This window comes from Haliotis rufescens, unplaced genomic scaffold (assembly GCF_023055435.1).
Source record: "Haliotis rufescens isolate VD_foot unplaced genomic scaffold, xgHalRufe1.0.p SCAF_52, whole genome shotgun sequence".
NCBI lineage: Eukaryota > Metazoa > Mollusca > Gastropoda > Lepetellida > Haliotidae > Haliotis > Haliotis rufescens.
This window is the reverse complement of record NW_025964246.1, coordinates 358,210-379,695: the sequence shown is the minus strand read 5'-3', so window position 1 is coordinate 379,695 and position 21,486 is coordinate 358,210. Positions and strand designations below refer to the sequence as shown.

General features: G+C 40.1%; 1 protein-coding gene across 5 annotated transcripts in view; it reads right to left on the bottom strand.

Annotated features, from left to right (window-relative positions):
- Positions 1–21,486, bottom strand: part of LOC124144037 (protein ECT2-like) — a 60,109-nt gene that overhangs the window by 34,503 nt on the left and 4,120 nt on the right. For 4 of the 5 annotated variants that reach the window (XM_048384919.1, XM_046513253.2, XM_048384917.1 and 1 more), the window contains 6 exons: positions 20,151–20,231; positions 16,205–16,278; positions 12,907–13,089; positions 9,769–9,858; positions 8,325–8,432; positions 5,096–5,197 (listed from right to left, as the gene is read on the bottom strand). In XM_048384919.1, coding sequence (XP_048240876.1) covers positions 5,096–5,197; positions 8,325–8,432; positions 9,769–9,858; positions 12,907–13,089; positions 16,205–16,278; positions 20,151–20,231 — 638 coding nt within the window. The remainder of the gene's footprint in view (positions 1–5,095; positions 5,198–8,324; positions 8,433–9,768; positions 9,859–12,906; positions 13,090–16,204; positions 16,279–20,150; positions 20,232–21,486) is intronic. The other variant, XM_046513255.2, reaches the window with a different exon arrangement.

Sequence of the window (21,486 nt, the reverse complement as noted above, 5' to 3'; positions counted from 1 at the left end):
GCAGGGAGATACAACAGTCTACACCATGGAGCAGGGAGATACAACAGTCTACACCATGGAGCAGGGAGATACAACAGTCTACACCACGGAGTAGGGAGATACAACAGTCTACACCATGGAGCAGGGAGATACAACAGTCTACACTACGGAGTAGGGAGATACAACAGTCTACACCATGGAGCAGGGAGATACAACAGTCTACACCACGGAGTAGGGAGATACAACAGTCTACACCATGGAGTAGGGAGATACAACAGTCTACACCACGGAGTAGGGAGATACAACAGTCTACACCATGGAGCAGGGAGATACAACAGTCTACACCATGGAGTAGGGAGATACAACAGTCTACACCATGGAGTAGGGAGATACAACAGTCTACACCATGGAGCAGGGAGATACAACAGTCTACACCATCATGGAGCAGGGAGATACAACAGTCTACACCATGGAGTAGGGAGATACAACAGTCTACACCATGGAGTAGGGAGATACAACAGTCTACACCATGGAGCAGGGAGATACAACAGTCTACACCATGGAGTAGGGAGATACAACAGTCTACACCATGGAGCAGGGAGATACAACAGTCTACACCATGGAGCAGGGAGATACAACAGTCTACACCATGGAGTAGGGAGATACAACAGTCTACACAATGATGGAGCAGGGAGATACAACAGTCTACACTATTTGGGGAAAACCCAATAGAGTGATGAATAGATGAGTGAAAAAATATTGGTTACCCAATGAAAAATGTAATAACTCAATTAAGATCAAACCCTAGAGTAAAAACTCATTTGCTCAAAAAGTTATCTGGAGCTCTGCGTACAGTTACCGGTAGTGTCAATCACTGTAAGACACTTTGCCTCCCAATATATCACAATGCGTATCATAATACAAATACCCGTATCAAAATTTACTGCAATACAATTTGTTGCTAATACAAAGCCCAAGCAACTGTATGGAGCACAAGGCTGATGTCTCCAATCCTAACCCTCATCAGAAACAATGTCATGTGCCCTAACAGGAGGATGACGACGTTGTCAATCCCACTATTGTGGGAAGTGTACTGCTTGCTAAGCACAACCTGTCCTGTCTATATACACCGATGACTACACCTCGAGTCAACAAACGTCAACAACAACTGGTATTGGGGACTGCATCCAAGAAAACAATCAGGTCCTCTTTATCAGACCTAAGTCAGTTAATGTGTGAGTGTGTGAGTGAGTGAGTTGGGTTTAACGCCGCTTTTAACACTATTCCAGTTATATCACGGCATGTCAGCTTAATGTGGGAGGAAAGCCCGAAGTGATGCAGGTCTCAGACGTTTACCACTTCGGTGAAACCCACGAGCACAAGTATGGTGCTGACAAACCTAGAAACATAATCGGGGCGAACCGGGATTCGTACCCACAATCATAGGTTTCTGGCGTTCCCAAGGAACGCAACTCTGCACAGCGAATCGCGGCACCTTAGACGACTGGGCCACCCGTGCCCCCGGTCAGTTAATGGGCTTACTTAGGGCTCGATTTAAGGAACTTGATTTAACTTGCCCTAGGTGCATGTTGACCTAGTTGCACAAACAAACAAAAACAGGTTGCACCTGGGCCCCGTTCCACAAACCGATCTTAGCGCTAAGACGACCGTAACTCCCATACTTTGACATAGACGATGTAAGTCGTGGCGCTACTTTGAGGAACGGAGCCCTGGTCCCAAAAAATATATCAAGGTAGATGAAGAGATTAATCAAGTTGTCAAAATACAAAAATCACAGATCTCCGATGACTGTCATGATTTTAAACAAATTAATTTCATTTTGCTGTAAAACGTAAAAGGAACGTGCATATGATCTTCAAGTACCCACAGTTTGAAGTCAAGAAACATGACAAGTCACATGTAACAGGGACTAGTGATGCAGTATGGTACATTAAGCTTTGAGGTATTGAGCCGATGCACTTGGTGCATGTAGACATAAATATAAGGTTGCACTTTTCACTGGTGGATGTTGTACGTTAACGATAAAGCAGGACTCCGAGGTTACGGTTGAGGAAGTCAGACCAAGGCAAGAGGGTATCGTCAATGTAAGATTGAGGAGCGAAGCTCTGACATCTTACATTGCTGATACTCAACTGCCGAGGAGGAGTAACCGAGGAGTAACCGGGGAGGAATGCTTTATCTCACACATAAACCGTCTAAATGCAAGAAATACCAGCAAAGATAAGAAAACATCGAGATACCTTATAGTGAAACAATACAGTGTGTCGCGGTATAAAAGGAATTTGCGAGACAAAAGCCATGTGCAGCATGGGCCAACTGGATTCATGACGTAAAATTGAACAACTTTTCATCACCTGACCCAGTGGTTTAGTGGAGTGAGTTGTGTTTAACAGTATTCCAGTTATATCGTGGCTTGTCAGCTTAATGTGGGAGGAAAGCCCGAAGTGATGCAGGTCTCAGACGTTTACCACTTCGGTGAACCGTACAGTGGAAAAACAGTGGGTTAGAAAACTAAACACGGTATGTGGGGTGGGGTGGGGTGGGATCGGTTGGTGGGGCTCGTGTGACAAGCATGAACTTCAGAGGCTGCGTATTAATACTAATAGGCCATTCCACATCACTCCAACTTGTAACACCTGTCTGGGTATATACTGGGTCAGAGATGGCAGATTAACTTCTACAGAGCTCCAGGTAACTTTTTGAGCAATTGAATTTTTACTCTAGGGTTTCTTATTTAATTAGGTTATTACATTTTTCATTGGGTAACCAATATTTTTTCACTCATCCATCATTACTGTATTGGGTTTTTCCCAAAATTAGTGACCATTTTAAAATTTAAAAAAAATGAAATAATGTTTAAGATGTATATACCTGTTCTAAACATATAGGCTTGTTTAAATTAGCTCGTAATTGTGTTTCACAAATTAGCTTCTTTGCACGCATGCTGGAAAAGCTTCATTTGGTATTTACACATGCTGCTTTTACAATTTGAATTTTTCATTTAATGCAAGCGTTTCTGTACACAAGTTAATTGAAAGTAATTAAGTTTTGAATATTTTTGGGGGGTATTTTACACAAATAGGCTGCTTGTTTGTAGCTGTGCTTCTAAACATGATTGGTCACTAAGTTAATTCCAACAAGTACACTCTTTCAGACTACTGTGTTGTATGCAACACAACAACATTTGCAGTGATTTTGCTGGAGACAAAAAATGTTTTTTTTATTTTAGCAACTTTGGAAAAGAATATGAATTTGACATTTTGGATGACAATTAATCGATGTCCAAGAACACAAAGCAATCTGGAGGACTATTGAGTGAGTGAGTGAGTGAGTATGGTTTTACGCCCCTTTTAGCAATATTCCAGCAATATCACGGCGGGGGACACCAGAAATGGGCTTCACACACTGTACCCATGTCGGGAATCGAACCCGGGTCTTCGGCGTGATGATCGCACGCTTTAACCACTAGGCTACCCGACCGCCCCGGAGGACTTTTGAGGAAAAGAACTGAACCTCACAGATTTGGATCAGTCTCAGTCTCCAAACTAATTAGGGGATGTGTGTAAGAATTGGCCATTATCACTGAATAAATTAATTCCAAGTGATTCCATGGCATATGAAAGGCTAACCAAGCTTTCTTTTTGCATTCATGTTTCCATGATTCGACTAACTAACTGACAACTGTGTCCTGATTGGCTGATAATAAAATAGGTGGGGCTTGTGTTGAATTAATGCTCTGAATGATGTCACTGATTTGGTTCTGTTGTCTACAGTGTATGTGTAAAGTTTGTTTGTTTGTTGTTTAACGCCGCACTCAGCAATATTTCAGCTATATGACGGCAGTCTGTAAATGATCAAGTCTGGACCAGACAATCCAGTGATTAATATCATGAGCATCGATCCACGCAATTGGGATCGATAACATGCATCAACCAAGTCAGCGAGCCTGACCACCCGATCCCGTTAGTCGACTCTTATGACAAGCATGGTCGCCATTTACAGCAAGCATGGGTTGCTGAAGACCACGGATCTTTTTAGTGTAAAGGCTTTAATAAGCAGTTGGTGTATTTATTTCTCGCATGCACATATATTTATACCTCCATAAATGCATAAAAATATTGAAGTCAATTCTTAATTACAAGTCACCTCATTTTAGTTTACCGTATTCGACGTAATAAGCGCCCCGTTCTAATAAGCGCCCACGGAGATTTTTGCTAATATATTGGCTAGTGAACAATCCCAATTAGCACCCCTTCCGATTGATCAATGTACACAAGACTTATTTATTCGTGTATAATACGCACTCGTGTGTTATATGCACCCTTAATTATGGGCAATTAAATTCTGGGAAAATATATCTGTCGTTCATAAACATTTCAGGCTGTCAGCATACACCACAAAAATTATCTTTCAACTCTGTTTTTTTTCACCAAAATAATATTCTAAAAAGAGCCCCCTATTTCTAATTTTGAGAGCGCCCTGGGTGCTTATTACGTCGAATACGGTATTAAGAATTAACGTCCAATATGTGCGTTCATTGGAGCAGAAGCCTTTATAAAGTGAGGGTCAAACTGTATAAACTGAATTTTAAACATCAGAGGCTCTGATACAGATTCAACCAAGTACACTAACATGCCATGTCTTCAAACAGTCTTTTAATGATTTTCAGTAAATCAGAATCTGCACATTTAAACTTTTACTAGCTGAGCTTATAAAACCAGAAGCCATTTGTCATTGAGAGTGAATCATGTAATGTTGCAGCCGTTCATGGATAGACTAAACCCACAGGAATGAGAACACAGCATCACACATGAAAGTCAATGGACCGATCCTTTAATAACCCTCGTGTTAAAAGTTACAGATTTAGTGGGTCTTTTGATTCACAGCTGATATTATTTACACTAATTTTGAAACTTTTATTTCCATTTTGGGAAGTTAACTGTCATTTGCTGCAGACCCAGGCCGAATATCAGCCTCTGAGCAAGTCTAGATAAATCCCTATGAATATCTTGTTTAAAAAGCCACTCAACAACCAATTACATCAAGGTGAAGTAAAGTGTGAAACCAACACAATCATCAACAGCTCACTACTCACCATTTTCTTGCAGTCGGCCTTCAGGTCGGTGTTCTCTCGCTCCGCCCACGCCCGGTGTACCCAGTCCTCGCTCATGATGGGGATCCCGACGCTCACCGCGAACTGAAACACACGAGATGACGACGTGTTGACCCAGCTCTGACACACAGACTCATTGCCCACTCAACCGTAGGTCAACAAACATCAGCACACTGTTTGTCTGGCGTGTTTGTGGTTAGATCAACACAGGGATCACACCAGTCACAATAGATGATGACGAGAAGCTGGCCTCAGTCACACCTTAGTGTTAGAAATACGAAGGGGATCCTAGAGAGATCCCAGTAAAATCCTAGTGAGATTCTAGTGAGATCCTAGTGATATCTTAGTGAGGTCTAAGTGATATCTTAGTGATATCTTACTGAGATCCTACAGAGATCCCAGTAGAATCCTAGTGAGATTCTAGTGATATCTTAGTGAGATCTTAGTGAGATCCTACTGAGATCTTACTGGGATCATTAGCTGCTTTTCACTCATAATTTCTAGCACTGGCTCATAGTGACATTGGGAACACAACAAAAGGTAGGAACTGTGTCATTGTCGTGTTGGTTGGGTGTCATACAAATATATAAATCTCACTGTGAAATCTAGCAGTCCAAATACTTCACATACATGAAGACAAACAGGTTTGAAGTTTAGCCCATAGTCAAAGCCTTATCATCAGACAAACTGGCTTGGCTAGTAGGCTGGAGTGAGAGGTTTTTTATTTTTCATATTTTCCTCATAAAAATAATTATGATCTCACAATCTCATTACTTCAGATCTTTTCCTCCAGTTCAAAAGAGGATGAGTAGGTTCTTGAGCCAATCAGATGTCAGCTTTCTTAAACAACTTGGCTTCATTTTACCTCAATTTGAAAATTTCGATTTTAGCAAAACTTAACTGACACAACTGAAATATTTTATAGTACACCCTTTTGGCTCCAAATACCATGGCGCTCACAGACAAGATGCATAAAACATTCACAAGAACATAATAGCACAGCTTTACTTGCTTGCATTCAGAACTGCCTGTTCATATTTGTTTTCGAGAGACAGAAATCAGTTATTCTTATCTGAATGCTTTGCTCACTTATACCTAGAACATAGAAACCTCAATGTTGTTTGGGTGATTAGAAAGTTCACCTGCGTAAATTTAGTCCTCTTCACAACGGTATCCTATTGGATTACAAAACCTAATTTTTGAAGATTTTTGATTTTTTGCAATAACCTGACCTGATTACGTCTCTAGCATTTCTGCATATCACAAAATACTGATGGCAGTACAAAATGAACCAGTTATGTAAGTCTTGTTTGTTTGTTTGTTGTTTAACTCTGCACTCAGCATTATTCCAACTATATGACGGCGGTCTGTCAATAATAGTCTGGACCAGACAATCCAGTGATTGACATCATGAGCATCGATCCACACAATTGGGATACGATGACATGCATCAACCAAGTCAGTGGGCCCAACCTTCCAATCCTGTTAGTCGCCTCTTACGGTTAGCATGGGTGGGTGAAGACCAATTCTCTACCCCGGATATTCACGAGTCAGTTATGTAAACTAAACATAGACTGTTTGAAAGCAACAACCTGTTGGCGGGGCCACATGAAACATTTAGAATTTCACATGAAAATGGCGCCAAGAAAGAACTGTGCTGACTATGAGGTTACCAAAGAGCCAAAAGCAGATTCCACATCAATACAATAATGGTAAGTGGTTCCAACAAAAGGAGACATCGGAGTGGTTTAAGCAGTGATTGGGAAGGGAAATGTTTTTTTCATGGGCGTTTGATCTCATGTTTTAGGAAATTGTAGGCCAGTTTTGGCAAGACTAAAAAATTTCACTCCATGGGCCACTGACACTTGAAATGGGCCAAAAATTCAAAATAAATTCAAAACAATTGCAGTTGAATAAAACACTTTATTCAGCAATAACTTGTCAAATGCATATGCCAGTTGCAAGGTGGCACCTCAGTCAAAGCATGTGGTGATCAAGTTCTTGATGTAACCAGTTCAAATCATACGTTATCAGAATATTTCGGTAGGATTTAAAAAATGAACAATTTCGAATGAATGAGTACTGGCCACAGACCATTTCTCTGTGTAATTTCTGAAATATTACGAGCATAAAGTTTACTGTACCAAAACCTTTAATTTTTTCTGAAAGAATTACATACATATGTTGAATGACATATGACCTCTACTAGGCCTAGACTAAAGTTGGAAACTTCTCATTATCATAAATATTATTATGGTGACTCTGGTATTGAGATGTGTGTGATACATGAGGTAGGTGTCTCACAAAACCCCCTCCCACAGCCCTCTAAGTAGCAACCGTTTTGGTGGCCAAATGCATCTTCAATCTATGCCTGGCGACCTAATTTTATCAATTGGCTACCTAAGAGAAAACATAACTGACACATCTGTTGGCTCCTAAAAACTTAGGTTTGGCTCCTAAAATATTCATGTTAGGAGCCATTTGTCTCTGAAACTAAAACACGAACTTAGCTTACCAAGCTATATCTCTCCCTATTGAGTACAAGAATTGTTCCTTCTCATTAAAATCAGATTTTAGTTCTTGCTACCGCTAAACAAAGATCTGAGGACATCCCATTACGGGTCATGTCAGAACGACCTTTCATCTGACCAATCAAAGCGTCACTTACCTGATCATGAAAGTGACAGTTGGAATGTCTTTTCTAATCATGCAACCTCCGAAACATTAACAAGGGTATTCCGAACGACAGTTATGGCCCATATGACTAATTCCGTCAAAATTATCGTCTATCTCTCGCTTCCGTGGGATAAACATTTGAATGGAGGAGGCGTTGTTGCACAGAACGTGGGAAGCATTGCCCTACAATCCCAACCATATATTAGACGTTCCGGAATGTTTGTTTATTCAGTTTTCAAAATTTTAATCGAGAACTGTGTCAACATATTTGTCAAGCGTAGTCTGAAATGGAAGTCGCCAGGTTGAAACGAGTGCTGTAAAGCTCGAGAAAGCTGCTTTCTTATTGGTTGATGTCAACTTCTTGTTAGTAATTTCAGTGGTCGGTCAAAGTTCGCAAAAGGTCATTCTGGCGTGACCCATAATGGGATGTCCTCAGATCTTTGTTAGGCGGTAGGGACAACTTAGAAATGATATTAATGAGATTGAAGAATTGTTCTGCACCGTGTGGCGATACGGAGTACAACAAGCTACTCACCCGGTACTTCTGACTGCCTCCACAGTTGGCCACCAGGTGGGTGACCTTCGTGTTGATGTCCTTCCTCACGCTGCCCGCCATGTGGTGAACCAGATCCACCAGGTGGCACTGTCAACAACAGAGAGACTGGGTGTTGAGTGGAGCCAAGTAACAAATATACCAAGGTACAAGGGAGACAACTCTTAGCAGTATTCCGATTCAGGAGGGTCATGGGGTCCTTTAGGCACTTAAACCTGGGGACTACCTTCGTCTCTGTATCATGACTGACGTGGTTAACACAAGGGAGACAACTCTTAGCAGTATTTCTATCAAGGGGGGGATTGGATCCCAAGACTTAGAGGCATTTTTTAGACCAAAATCACAAATGTCACTTAAAAAATATCGGCTGAGTTCCATGGATCTTGTGAAAATCTTGAATGTGGAAGACAGTAGGGACACACCTCGAGTTGTGTCATTCTAGGATCAGTCATCTAGTGACCATTCCCTTTCAAAAAGCAAGTATCCTACTGGATAGCATTCTAGCAATTTATGAACAATTCTATTCCAATAAATGACCAGTCCCAACATAATGTTCAAAATGTTATTAGAAAAAAGAGAAATGTGTTTTCATGCCTCCCCACAAAAAGAATTGCATACACCCTTCTTTTGATGCATCACTTCATGACATCCCCTTAATTTCAGCCAACAAACACACACCCACACCCCAGCCCAAATTGCAATACATGGCCAGTATTATTATAAACCAACATGAATGCATGTGTGTGGCGACTTGTTCTCATCCAGGCTTTTGCTGTTATAGTGCTCTCCAAATGAGATACCATGCCACGGTTTAACATGGATACCCCACTCAGACACAGTACACTGACTAAGAGCCGATCCGTGGTAGAATAGGTTTCTAGCATCCCATGCTTGCTGTTAAAGGCGACTATGCTTGTCGTAAGAGGCGACTAACGGGACCGGATGGTCAGACTCGCTGACTTGGTTAATGCATGTCCTCGATCCCAATTGCGTGGATCGATGCTCATGATGTCAATCACTGGATTGACTGGTCCAGACTCGATTATTTACAGATCGCCATTATATAGCTGGAATATTGCTGAGTACGGTGTTAAACAACAAACAAATTAACAAACCAGTCCTTAATGCCAGGCAGGGTAACAATAATTACCACCTTATTGTAATACATTGTGAAACAACAATACATTGTGTAATTACCATTGTGACTTCAATAAACTTTAACAATTTAAATCACTAATGCTGTCTGTATTATGTGAACAATTATCTTTCCGATACACCAAGGACGTAAACATTATTACATTTGGTCTTTGTAATGATTTATATAAACTTGCTTATTTTGAGGGGGTGAGCGAGCATTTCACATCGCAACATCAATATTTCAGCCATCAATAATTTTGCACCATTAGATAATAATCTGGTCTCTCACCACTTGGTCCCGCACTTTGAATCCAGTGAAGCACACAATCACCCCCTTCATGGAGGGGCAGAACTGGGGTCGGCTGGAGTAAGGGAGGGCCTGCAATAAACACAATAAACACAATAAACACAAGGAATAATATGGGGGTCGAGGGTTGATATGGGGTATGAAAACTTCCATATAACATTTTCATCATAAACCAGAACATAAAATTGTAAAGTGTATCTATTTGGAAGAGAATGCAAAACATTTTCTCCTTGTTTGGGACACGTAAAGATCCGGGGTAGAATAGGTTTTCAGCAACCCATGCTTCCCGTAAAAGGCGACTATGCTTGTCGTAAGAGGCGACTAACGAGATCGGGTGATCAGGCTCGCTGACTTGGTTGATGCATGTCATCGTATCCCAATTGCGTGGATCAATGCTCATCATGTCAATCACTGGAGTGTCCAGTCCAGACTCGATTATTTACAGACTGCTGTCCTATAGCTGGAATACTGCTGAGTGCGGTGTTTAACAACAAACAAACAAACAAACACCAAGCCACTGTCACCACGGTCACAGGAAAGCTAGCTGATGCAGATAAGCCAATGATGCACTAAGGGACGTAACTCTAACTTCCTACCACCCAGGCTCATATCAGTCGCTCATTCAAAATACATGACAAGCCATATCAGACCGGCAGGGGGTGTAATACTGGTCTGGTTATTACACCCCTGTGATATGACTGTGTCCATCTTAGCTCTATCGCACATGCAAAATTCCTATCATTGATAGGTATATACCGTATTCGACGTAATAAGCGCCGAGAGCTCTCAAAATTAGAATATTATTTTGGTGGAAAAAAGATGAGTTGAAAGATAAATGTCGCGGTTTATGCTGACAGCCTGAAATCTTTATGTACGACAGATATATTTTTCCCGAATTTAATTGCCCATAATTAAGTGTGCAAATAACGAGTGCGTATATTATGCGAATAAATAAGTCTTGTGTACATTAATCAATCGGAAGGGGTGTTTCACTAGCCAATATATTAGCAAATATCGCCGTGGGCGTTTATTAGAGCAGGGCGTTTATTACGTCGAATACGGTAATAAACATAGCAACAAATAGAATATGGTAAGCGTGAGAAATAAACAGAATAAGGTGATGGTGGTAGTATCACCTTGGTATTTGATATGTAAACAGTAAATCTTAAAATTAACGCGAGCGTAAATTAAATGCAAAAACATGAAAAATGCGAGTGGTCTTTTTATTTATGTTTCCAAACGACTATCAACAATAAGACGGCCTCGCTGCACACTTTGGATAGAGGAAATACACAAAAACACGGTTTATTGAGCAGCAGTTGTAACAAGTATCTAACAATGTCATTCAAAGAATAGGAATTACACAATGGGCATCCGGTGAGTTTTCACTGCTGGGGTCAAGAGTTCTACCCACTCGTGACAAGCTTGTTGACACCTTCTCCGCATACTAATCAGTGAACTGTTGTTGGTACAATTATTTTATTACCTTTGAACTTCCTTAATGCCAGTCAACAGAGTAAACATATATAAACTGTATGTTGTTTTCAGGAAAACACTGTTTATTGTTTTTACGGAAGTACTCTACTCAGCGCTAATAAGCAGTGTTATTTGCTGTTTGATTGGATTAAGGTAAAGATGTATCATTGGTATGGGGTGGGGGAGTCGCATTGATATTGAGTCACATTTTTGGCTAGGTGTCAGCAGTCGTATTAATTTGGAGACGCATTAATTTCCAGATTTACAGTACCGTATATGACCGCGGATAAGCCGACCCCGTAGATAAGCCGAGGTGTTAACTTGACCATTGAAATACGAAAGAAAATGGTATGACCCGCAGATAAGCCGAACCAGGAATTGAAAGGCAAAAAACACTGTGAAGTCGGACTGCAAGACATGTGCCGGTACTCGCAGATATTCAAAAATATAAGATAAAAACGTTGTAATTATATTGAAAAAGTCATTATTATTTCTAATAAAGATTTAACAAACCAGTCATACACTTTCATAATGTGGGAAGCTTTTTCTCGTGTTTTTTTTTAATATCATAATGATCGTTATATGTTGCCATCAACAACGAAGCGCCATTTTGTGAATCGGTGTATATAGAATTATGAACCCGTGAGAAAATATATCTGCTAGAGCGAAGACTCGCAGTTTGAATTCAGCATCGTAAGCATGGCGTTTTCGTTTCAAACTCATGATGAGAATGTCAGTCAGTAAAAATATACCAACTTTTATAACCCCCTTTACACCACTATTGTATGTTAATCCATTTGAATTAAATAAACTATCATACTATGAACAATTGAATGACCATCACTTACTCACAGGCTTTTCCAGTTTATTAAACTAATCTCTCGAAAACAAAGGAATTAAGCCCCTACTCCCAACACGATCGCTAAGCACCCACAACTTGAAAATGTTTGTGTAAACAACATGACAATACCAATCGGCCCGTTATTATCAATGCTCATTTCCTTGTGTACCGTGTTGCTTTAAACAACAGGAAGCAATCACAGTGGTCACCGTTTGTGACGTCACAGGAAACAGCTGATCACATGTTTTTGCAAATGGCGAACGGAATAACTCGCCGATACAGTTGTTTATTTGCCTCTTTCAATAAAGGTAGACACTTGTTCACTATCAATTTATGAACTTTGCAAAACGTACGTAATAGCTATTGGCGATTTCATCTGGGGATTATATATTATAGCTGTGAATTACATATATTGTTACATGTAAAGATTGTGGAGTTTACGAAGAACGATAAACTTTGAACATTCAATTGAAAACTTATTATCGGAAGTAGTAACATGCATAACATTTTTTTAATAATGACAACATTGGTGTTTAATAATTACTTTATTGATAATTTATAACAATAACGGCTCTAGTCGTGGCAACTTCCAAACTTTCGGGGAGTTGTGATCTAACGGACCGTCATTCAGGCGATGTTTTTGACAGATCACGATCTGAAAAATACTATCATGAAAGTGTATCCCTTGGATAAGCCGACCCCTTTCTACAGAATCTTTTTTCTGGTCCTCAAAATTCGGCTTATACGCGGTCGTATACGGTATCTATTATCTAAACAAACTTCAGTAAACACAAGCCACGTACCTCATTTGCTGTGACAGCTCTGATGATTGCCGGAGGTCCCAGTATCCTCGCCTCGGCCTTGTGTAGCTTGTTGTAGACGTCCCCCTCGAAACACGACAACACAAACACTGTGTCATACTCTCCAGCATCCGGCACAAACTCCAGGCCGGTCGGGGAGCTCACCACCTCAGCTTCCTCCACTGTCTGCAACACAGCAACCATCATGTACGTGTTGTTGGCGCCCCTTTCACATTGGATTGGGCAAAATGGCAATGTATCATCAGCGATAGAAATTAACAAGGGTAAAATATGTGTTCCGTGACCATAGGTGAGGTGAAATGGGGTTTAACGTCGCGTCCAAGATTATTGCACTTATATAGCGACGTGCATGCACGTGTGTGTGTGTGGCTGCTTGTACTAGTCCGGACTGATGCTGATTTATAGTGCTAGCTCACTGAGATACCATGCCGCAGTTTAACATGAATACCCCACTCAGACACAGTATACTGACTCCGAGCAGACCAGTCCTTGTTTTAGCCCCTTAATGCCGAGCGCCAGACAGGGTAAAAACAAGTACCATCTTTTAACGTCTTTTGGTATGACGCGGCCGGGGATCGAACTCCGGACCTTTCACTCTCCGGGCGGGCGCACTACCACTAGACCACGGAGACGGTCTCCGTGACCATAAGACATTGACTTCCTGTAGGTTTTGAGTGGTGGGGTAGCCTAGTGGTCAAAGCGTTTGCTCGTAACGCCGAAGACCTGGGTTCGATTCCCACATGCCCATGATGGGTACAATGTGAAGCCCATTTCTGGTGTCCCTCGCCATGATATTGCTGGAATATTGCCCAAAGTGGTGTAAAACCATACTCACTCACTCACTCCACAGAGCTCCAGATAAGTTTTTACTCGAAGGTTTCTATTTTATTTGGGTTTTTTCATTTTTCATTGGGTAACCAATATTATTCACTCATTTATTCAGCATTCTATTGGGTTTTTCCCCAAATGAGCTAAAACACTGTGAGAGTTCAAAAAAAATAATAATATTTTTTTAGATGTATATAAGGGTTCTAACTAAAGGCTTGACTTTGAAAGAAAATTAGCTCGTAATTGTGTTTCGGAAATTAGCTCCTTTGTACGCATGCTAAAAAAATCTTTATTGGGTATTTACGTATGCGTGCTGTTTTTATACATTTGAGTTTTTCATTTAATGCATGCCTTTCTGTATGCAAGATAATTGAAATTAATTGGGTTTTTAATATTTTTCAGAGGTATTTGACACAAATACGCTGCTTATCTGTATCTCTGATTCCAGTAGGTTACCTTGGTCAACCACTATTATACACATGTCAAGCGAGTCACTAAAAACAAATTGTGTAATAATCGAGCCCCTCTTCCCGTACACTCTGAATTTCACCGGCTAAGGGGAGTTTAGATTCATAAGTGGAACTACTGAATTCAAAAAGACTCATATAAGTTGGTTCTCAATACAACATACAACATTTAGTTGTAAACATTAAAAAACAACAAGACAACAACCATATTTTTTGTGTGTACTAGAAAATAATACACCTGTGACAGGTGTACCGCCTGACAAGATATCAAAACATTTTGCTCCTGGGCCCACTTGCACAAAGCGATCTTAGCGCTACAACTATTGTAAGGCTATGTTAAAGTATGGGAGTTACGATCATCTTAGCACTAAGATTGCTTTGTGCAAGTGGGCCCTGGTGAAATGCCAGATTTAATTTCTCCCAATCATTGCATTCAAAATCATACGAGTTATTATGTTTGTGAACATGCCTCCCAAAGTATAGGTTGGTACGCCGCTATTAGCAATATTCCAGCAATATCATGGCGGGGGACACCAGAAATGGGCTTCACACATTGTACCCATGTCGGGAATGAAACACAGGTTTTCTGTGTGACGAGTGAACGCTTTAACCACTAGGCTACCTCACGGCCCCCACAAACAAACAAAAGGATCTTTATGACTCTGCAAATCTGTAAACGGTTCAGCCAATTGTTATGCAACTGGATTAACTTGAGGTAAGGATCATGTGCTTCTCCTACAAGCACTGGTCACAAGCACATCGTTTAACCAACCCTGTCTTCAGTAACAGCCAAGATGGAAGTGCGAGAGAGGTGCTTTTATCAATTGTACATATGAAAGTACAGATCGTGACAGCGAGTCATTTTCTTGCAATAGAGAAAAATTATGTTAGTGGTGATTGCTTTTATTGAACACACTCAGAGGGAGACACCTCATTGCCAGCACACAAAGCCAGCGATCTAACCCTTCCACAAAATGAAAGTCTTTGGAATATGTTACCAGAAAACCTAACGGGGGCAGAGACCGTTACACAATTTAAGAATTTGGTTCACGTAAAGGGAGATAATGGTATACACTGGGATTTAAATTATGGAAGCAGATTCTGCCAAATCATTCACAGTCGCCTCAGGCTTGGCTACAGCGATCTTAACGCAGATCAGTATAATAGACATATCTTTGATACAAAACTTGTTCCTGTGGATATCACACCGAGGATGCTCTACACTTCTTTTTTGTGTGTACAAATTTCTATGCTCTTCGAAATGAAATGTATTTTTACCAACATGGTTATTCTTGACAAACAGTGTTATGTGGAAATTCGGATTTGAGTAAGGAAGAGCAAATGCTAATATTAGATTCTATTCAACACTTTATATTAAAAACTGGCAGATTTTCTATTAAATGATTGTTTAAAATAAACTGCAAATAGATGTATTATATGTACACATCTAGCTTGGCATGTACAGTTCATTTGTTACATCTAACCTTCATTAGTGTATTCATTGTATCATATCTTATGTGTAATGGAGTGGTATTAACATAAGCGCTTTGATTGTTTACCAATCCATTTTCACACTTTTGTGAAAATAAATATGTTGAAACCAAATGAAAGTCCGATAACTGGTAGTCTAGCTGCCATACTTTGAGCAAATCATGGAGCACAATTTCAACTTTGTTTGAGAAAATTTGTCCCCATTTAGAAACGGAAGGTCGGACAGACGAACAAAGTTCCTATACCCCCCGCCCTGGCGAGAATAATAATGATATTGACATATAATGTTAAAGTCCCCCCCACCCATCCCCCCCCCTCCAAAAAAAAATCATAAGAACTTTACAAACCTTTTGTCCTCTAACATTGTGTCTAAAATTATAAGAACTGCCTTGGAAAAATTGGATCAGTGAATCCTGGTTCAGCAAAGGGGCATAACTCATAGGGAGGTACTCCTCCCAGGATTGGCTGAAGGAGATCCAGAGCCATGTCCTCACCTGTAATGCTTTCCTGAGGTCCTCGTTGTGCTGGCACTCACTCCCCACAAGGACGAACCGCAGCGATTTGCCATCTGCAACAACCACGATCAACATGTCATGGACACGCCCACATCTTCAAGGACACATCCATATATAAGAGCAAGAGAACAATTGTAACTAAAACCAATTCCCAACCATAATTACCAACTATTAGTCGCTAATGTTGCAGTTGTGCGTATAGACTAGAAGCAGTTAGTACTATTTAGTATTAGCCAAAACAGTAACAAAGTGTAAGCAACATCTGTCAATACAACCATGTTTCCATGGTTACTTGAATAAGCTGACTGTACAGAAATGAATAACTAAGCTATCGTCAGTATATATTGACAAGAAACTTAAAACTTTACAAAGTTAGCATGATAATGAAAGCTGATAACATTACATATGCAATAAGCGAGGTTAGTAAATTGACAAAAAAAAATGAAAACCATAAACTATATAGGCAACAGGTTGCAGCATTGGATTGGGTTGCTTGGTTGGTTTGTTGTTTAACACCGCACTCAGCTATATGACAGCTGTCTGTAAAATAATCGAGTCGGGACCAGACAATCCTGTGATTGATATCATGAGCATCGAACCACACAATTGGGATCGATGACATGCATCAACCAAGTCAGCGAGACTGACCACCCGATCTCGTTAGTCGCCTGTTACGACAAGCATAGTCGCCTGTTACGGCAAGCATGGGTTGCTGAAGACCTATTCTACCCCGGATCTTCATGGGTCTGCAGCATTGGAACAATGAGTGAGTAAGTATGGTTTTACGCCGCTTTTAGCAATATTCCAGCAATATCACGGCAGGGGGCACCAGAAATGGGCTTCACACATTGTACCCATGTCGGGAATCGAACCCGGATCTTCGGTGTGACGAGCGAATGCTTTAACCACTAGGCTACCCGACCGCCCCCATTGGAACAATGATATACATGCCTGTCATGACGATACACTAATGTAAATGAAGGTCATGTTTACAATTGTTGCATTGTGGCAAGAAGACACTGAAGATGTGATAATCATGTTTGTTTGTTTGTTGTTTAAATCCACACTCAGCAATATTCCAGCTTTTTGACAGCGGTCTGTAAATAGTCGAGTCTGGACAAGACAATCAATTGACATCATGAGCATCGATCCACGCAATTGGGATACGATGACATGAATCAAACAAGCACATAATAGCACAGCTTTATTTGTTTGCATTCAGAACTACCTGATCATATTTGTTTTCAAGATAGAGAAATAAGATATGCTTGTCTGAATGCTTTGCTCACTTGTACCTAGAACATAGAAACCTCAATGTTGATTGGTTGATTAGAAAGGTCACCTGGGGAAGTGTCCTCTTCACACAGTATCCTCGGATTACAAAATCTGATTTTGAAATCTTTCAATAACTTGACAACTTTCTATAGCCTATCACAAAATACATGCTAAATCAGATCACAGAACACTTTTTAAATGAACCAAATTAACCAGTTATGTAAGTTTTGTTTGTTTGTTTCTTGTTTAACGCCGCACTCAGCATTATTCCATAGTTGCCTTTTGGGGCAAGCATGGGTTGCTGAAGACTACTCTAACCTGGATCTTCACGGGTATGATTATCAGATAATGGTAGGGCTGTGATTAGGAGTGACGACTATTGATCTGGAAATCACTATTGCGATAACTATTGATATTGAAAGAAACTATTGCGATAACTACCGATATTGCAACCAACTATTGCGATAAATATCGATAGTTTTCAGTATCATTTCAGATGGATTTTAGAGTTGATTTAAACCTTGAAACTGAAGTTTCCTTTGAATGTGATAACCATTACAACAAATAAAAAGTAAAGTTTGAGATATGACTGATTTGTTTTTTCTATACCTACATAATTTAAGAAAAAGAAACTTCCAAATTACCATGTGTAAATTACTTCCACTCATGATCAAAAGAAAAACAAATTTGAATAGCATTTGAATCTAAACTATCGATATTCCTAACTGAAATCGATACTATTGATCGGAAACTGATTTATGATTGAGTTTGGTATAACGCCGCTTTTAACATTATTCCAGTTATATCACAGCGTGTCAGCTTAAAGTGGGAGGAAAGCCCGAAGTGATGCAGGTCTCAGGCGTTTACCACTTCGGTGAAACCCACGAGCACGGGTATGGTGCTGACAAACCTAGAAACATAATCGGGGCGAACCGGGATTGGAACCCACAATCATAGGTTTCTGGCGTGCCAAAGGGACGCAACTCTGCACAGCAAATCGCGGCGCCTCAGACGACTGGGACACCCGTGCCCCCGGAAACTGATTTAACAATCGATATATTGACTTTAGGTGCTTACCAATAGCAATATATCGATATTTTGATTTATCATGACACCCCTAGTTGTGTCGTCTCAGGGGCATGCTGGGAAGGGAAGTATCTGTACAGTAGCCAATATGTTTGTTGTTTTACGGTGCAGTCAGCAATATTCCCGCTCTAGCATATGACATAAATATTATCAACTCAGCAGCGGTAGAAACTAACAGGTTTCATCCACTAGTCCTTATAATGATAACACATAGCAACACCCTTAAAAGAGCAAATTTTTACTAGTCCTTATGATACCTTTACTATTGGGCAGTTTGGCAAGGACTACAGGACCAGTGCCAGTTTCTAACGGGGAGGTGAACTTGGGTTTAACATCGCGTCCAAGAATATTGCACTTATATAGCGATTTGCATGCACGTGCGTGTGTGTGTTTGTACTAGTCCGGACTGATGCCGATTTATAGTGCTAGCTCACTGAGATACCATGCCGCAGTTTAACATGAATACCCACTCAGACACAGTATACTGACTTTGAGCCGACCAGTCCTTGCTTTAGCCCCTTAATGCTGAGCCTCAGACAGGGTAACAACAAGTACCATCTTGTAACATCTTTTGGTATGACGCGGCCAGGGATTAAACTCCGGACCTTCCGCTCTCTTGCTGACTTGTTATTGTATTTGTGAGTTAATATTCGTATTCATTACCCATATTCGTGATACGAATTGTATTCGCTGCATAGTGTATTTGTTGCAGCCCTAGTATATATTTATCCAGTAACGAATGGTATTGCACTGATTTGTTGTTATGGTTCGGTGTTTTTAAACTTTCACACTCACTGACTTTTTAGTACATTTCTCAGGTCCAAGTCATTGACCTATACAATTTTTGGTGTCAAAATCACTGCACATATTACATATCACGTGGAAACGCCTTGACCACATATATTTCAGAGTAGGTTAGAAAGGAAAAGCTAGCTGCAGACATATCTTCCAAGAGGCTATTTTTAGTAGTGGACTTAAAAAGCTAGGGGTGAAAAAATCTAATTAAAACTGATATTTTTTCATTTCCTCTCCAATTTTTTTCAGTATTTTGGGTCAGCAGATCCCTAAACCAAACCCTAAACCGTCTGGACGCTGCCATTTTGTTTAAAGAAAATGCAGGTGAAAGAGAGGTGAAATCTGATTGGTCAAAAGAAGGGACATAGAAGGGACAGAACTCATATCTTCCACTGGTGGCGCCACGATCGAGCTACGAAATTCCAGCCTAGTTCGGCAAGGATGGAAACTGGACTTTTATAGCCAGTTAACTCCCTTGCCTCAGGAAGCTGCTCTCTTAGTTTTATCAATGAACATTATAAAGGGCAGTTAACAAACAAACAAAATAAACCATTAATAAACAATGAATTATGACTTCTCTACAGCTTCCTAACTTCAGCATTTAACTTTGTGAGCTCTATGCAAAAATAAAACATTATCCAAAGTGGACATGTCACATACAAAGCCAAAACAATGAACACGGATGAAGCATGTGAACAGAATGTTACAGATGGATGATTGAGCAATGAAGAGCTAGATTAGACTTCGGAGGTAAACATGGTAAACATACCACTATATCTAACAGAACTCGTCTGCTCACGTATGTTGCACCGAGACTGTATAATGTGTTGTTGGCCACGTTTAATATAAACTGAAACAAACAAAAGTGTGCAACTCAAATAAAACGGACATGTGCATGCCAACTACATAATACATCCTAACTAGGACTATGAACTCAGGGATGGAAATTAACCAAGAACATCTAATCTTCAAACCCAATAGTGATAATATACAGCAATACCCCCAACATTTTTTTAAATTCCACTTCCCCTTAGGATACCATTAACATTGACTGACTGAGTATGGCTTTACGTCGCTTTTAGCAATATTCCAGCAATATCATGGCGGGGGACACCAGAAATGGGCTTCACACATTGTACCCATGTCGGGAATCGAACCCAGGTCCTCGGCGTGATGAGCAAACGCTTTAACCACTAGGCTACCCGACCGCCCCCACCATTAACATTGACAAAACTGATCCAGGCTAGCAGGCAGAGCTCCAGATAACGTTTTGAGCAAATGAGTTTTTACTCTAGGGTTTCGATTTTAATTGGGTTATTACATTTTTCATCGGGTAACCAATATTTTTTCATTCATCTATTCATCACTCTATTGGTTTCTTCCAAAAATTAGTGAACATTTTAACATTTTAAAAAAATGAAATAATGTTTAAGATGTACTTAGCTGTTCTAAATACATAGGCTTGACTCCGAAAGTAAATTAGCTCGTAATTGTGTTTCGGAAATTAGCTCCTTTGTTCGCGTGATGAAAAGCTTCATTGGGTATTTATGCAAACTGTTTTTATAATTTGAGTTTTTCATTTAATGCATGCGTTTCTGTATGCAAGTTAATTGAAAATATTGGGTTTTGAATATTTGGGGGGGTATTTTACGCAAATACGCAGCTTATCTGTAGCTCTGCTAGCAGGCTATTGCCAATTTCCATCCCTGATGAACTAAAGAAAAAAGCAAAGAAAACCAACAGCACTGTAAACAAGAACCAGTAACCATGGTAATGTGTGATAAAGAAACGTTGTAAACATGGTCCATAAATGGAATATCAGTGTTGATACAACATGTATATTTGACAGATTATAAACTAATGGAAAGAAATAATATAACAGCCACAAACATGATAAAGGCAAGACGAATGTATTTCGTATATAATTCTGTGGGTAACCTTAACATAACCAGAGAATACTCTGTAGTAGTCATCATGGTAAACACACCAAGTTAGCATATTCACGAATAATTACAGGGATAGAATGTAAATTCATGGTCCCTATGTTTCAATGACATATTAAATTATATATCTTCTTTGGTAATGATGGTTATTGATCAACATGA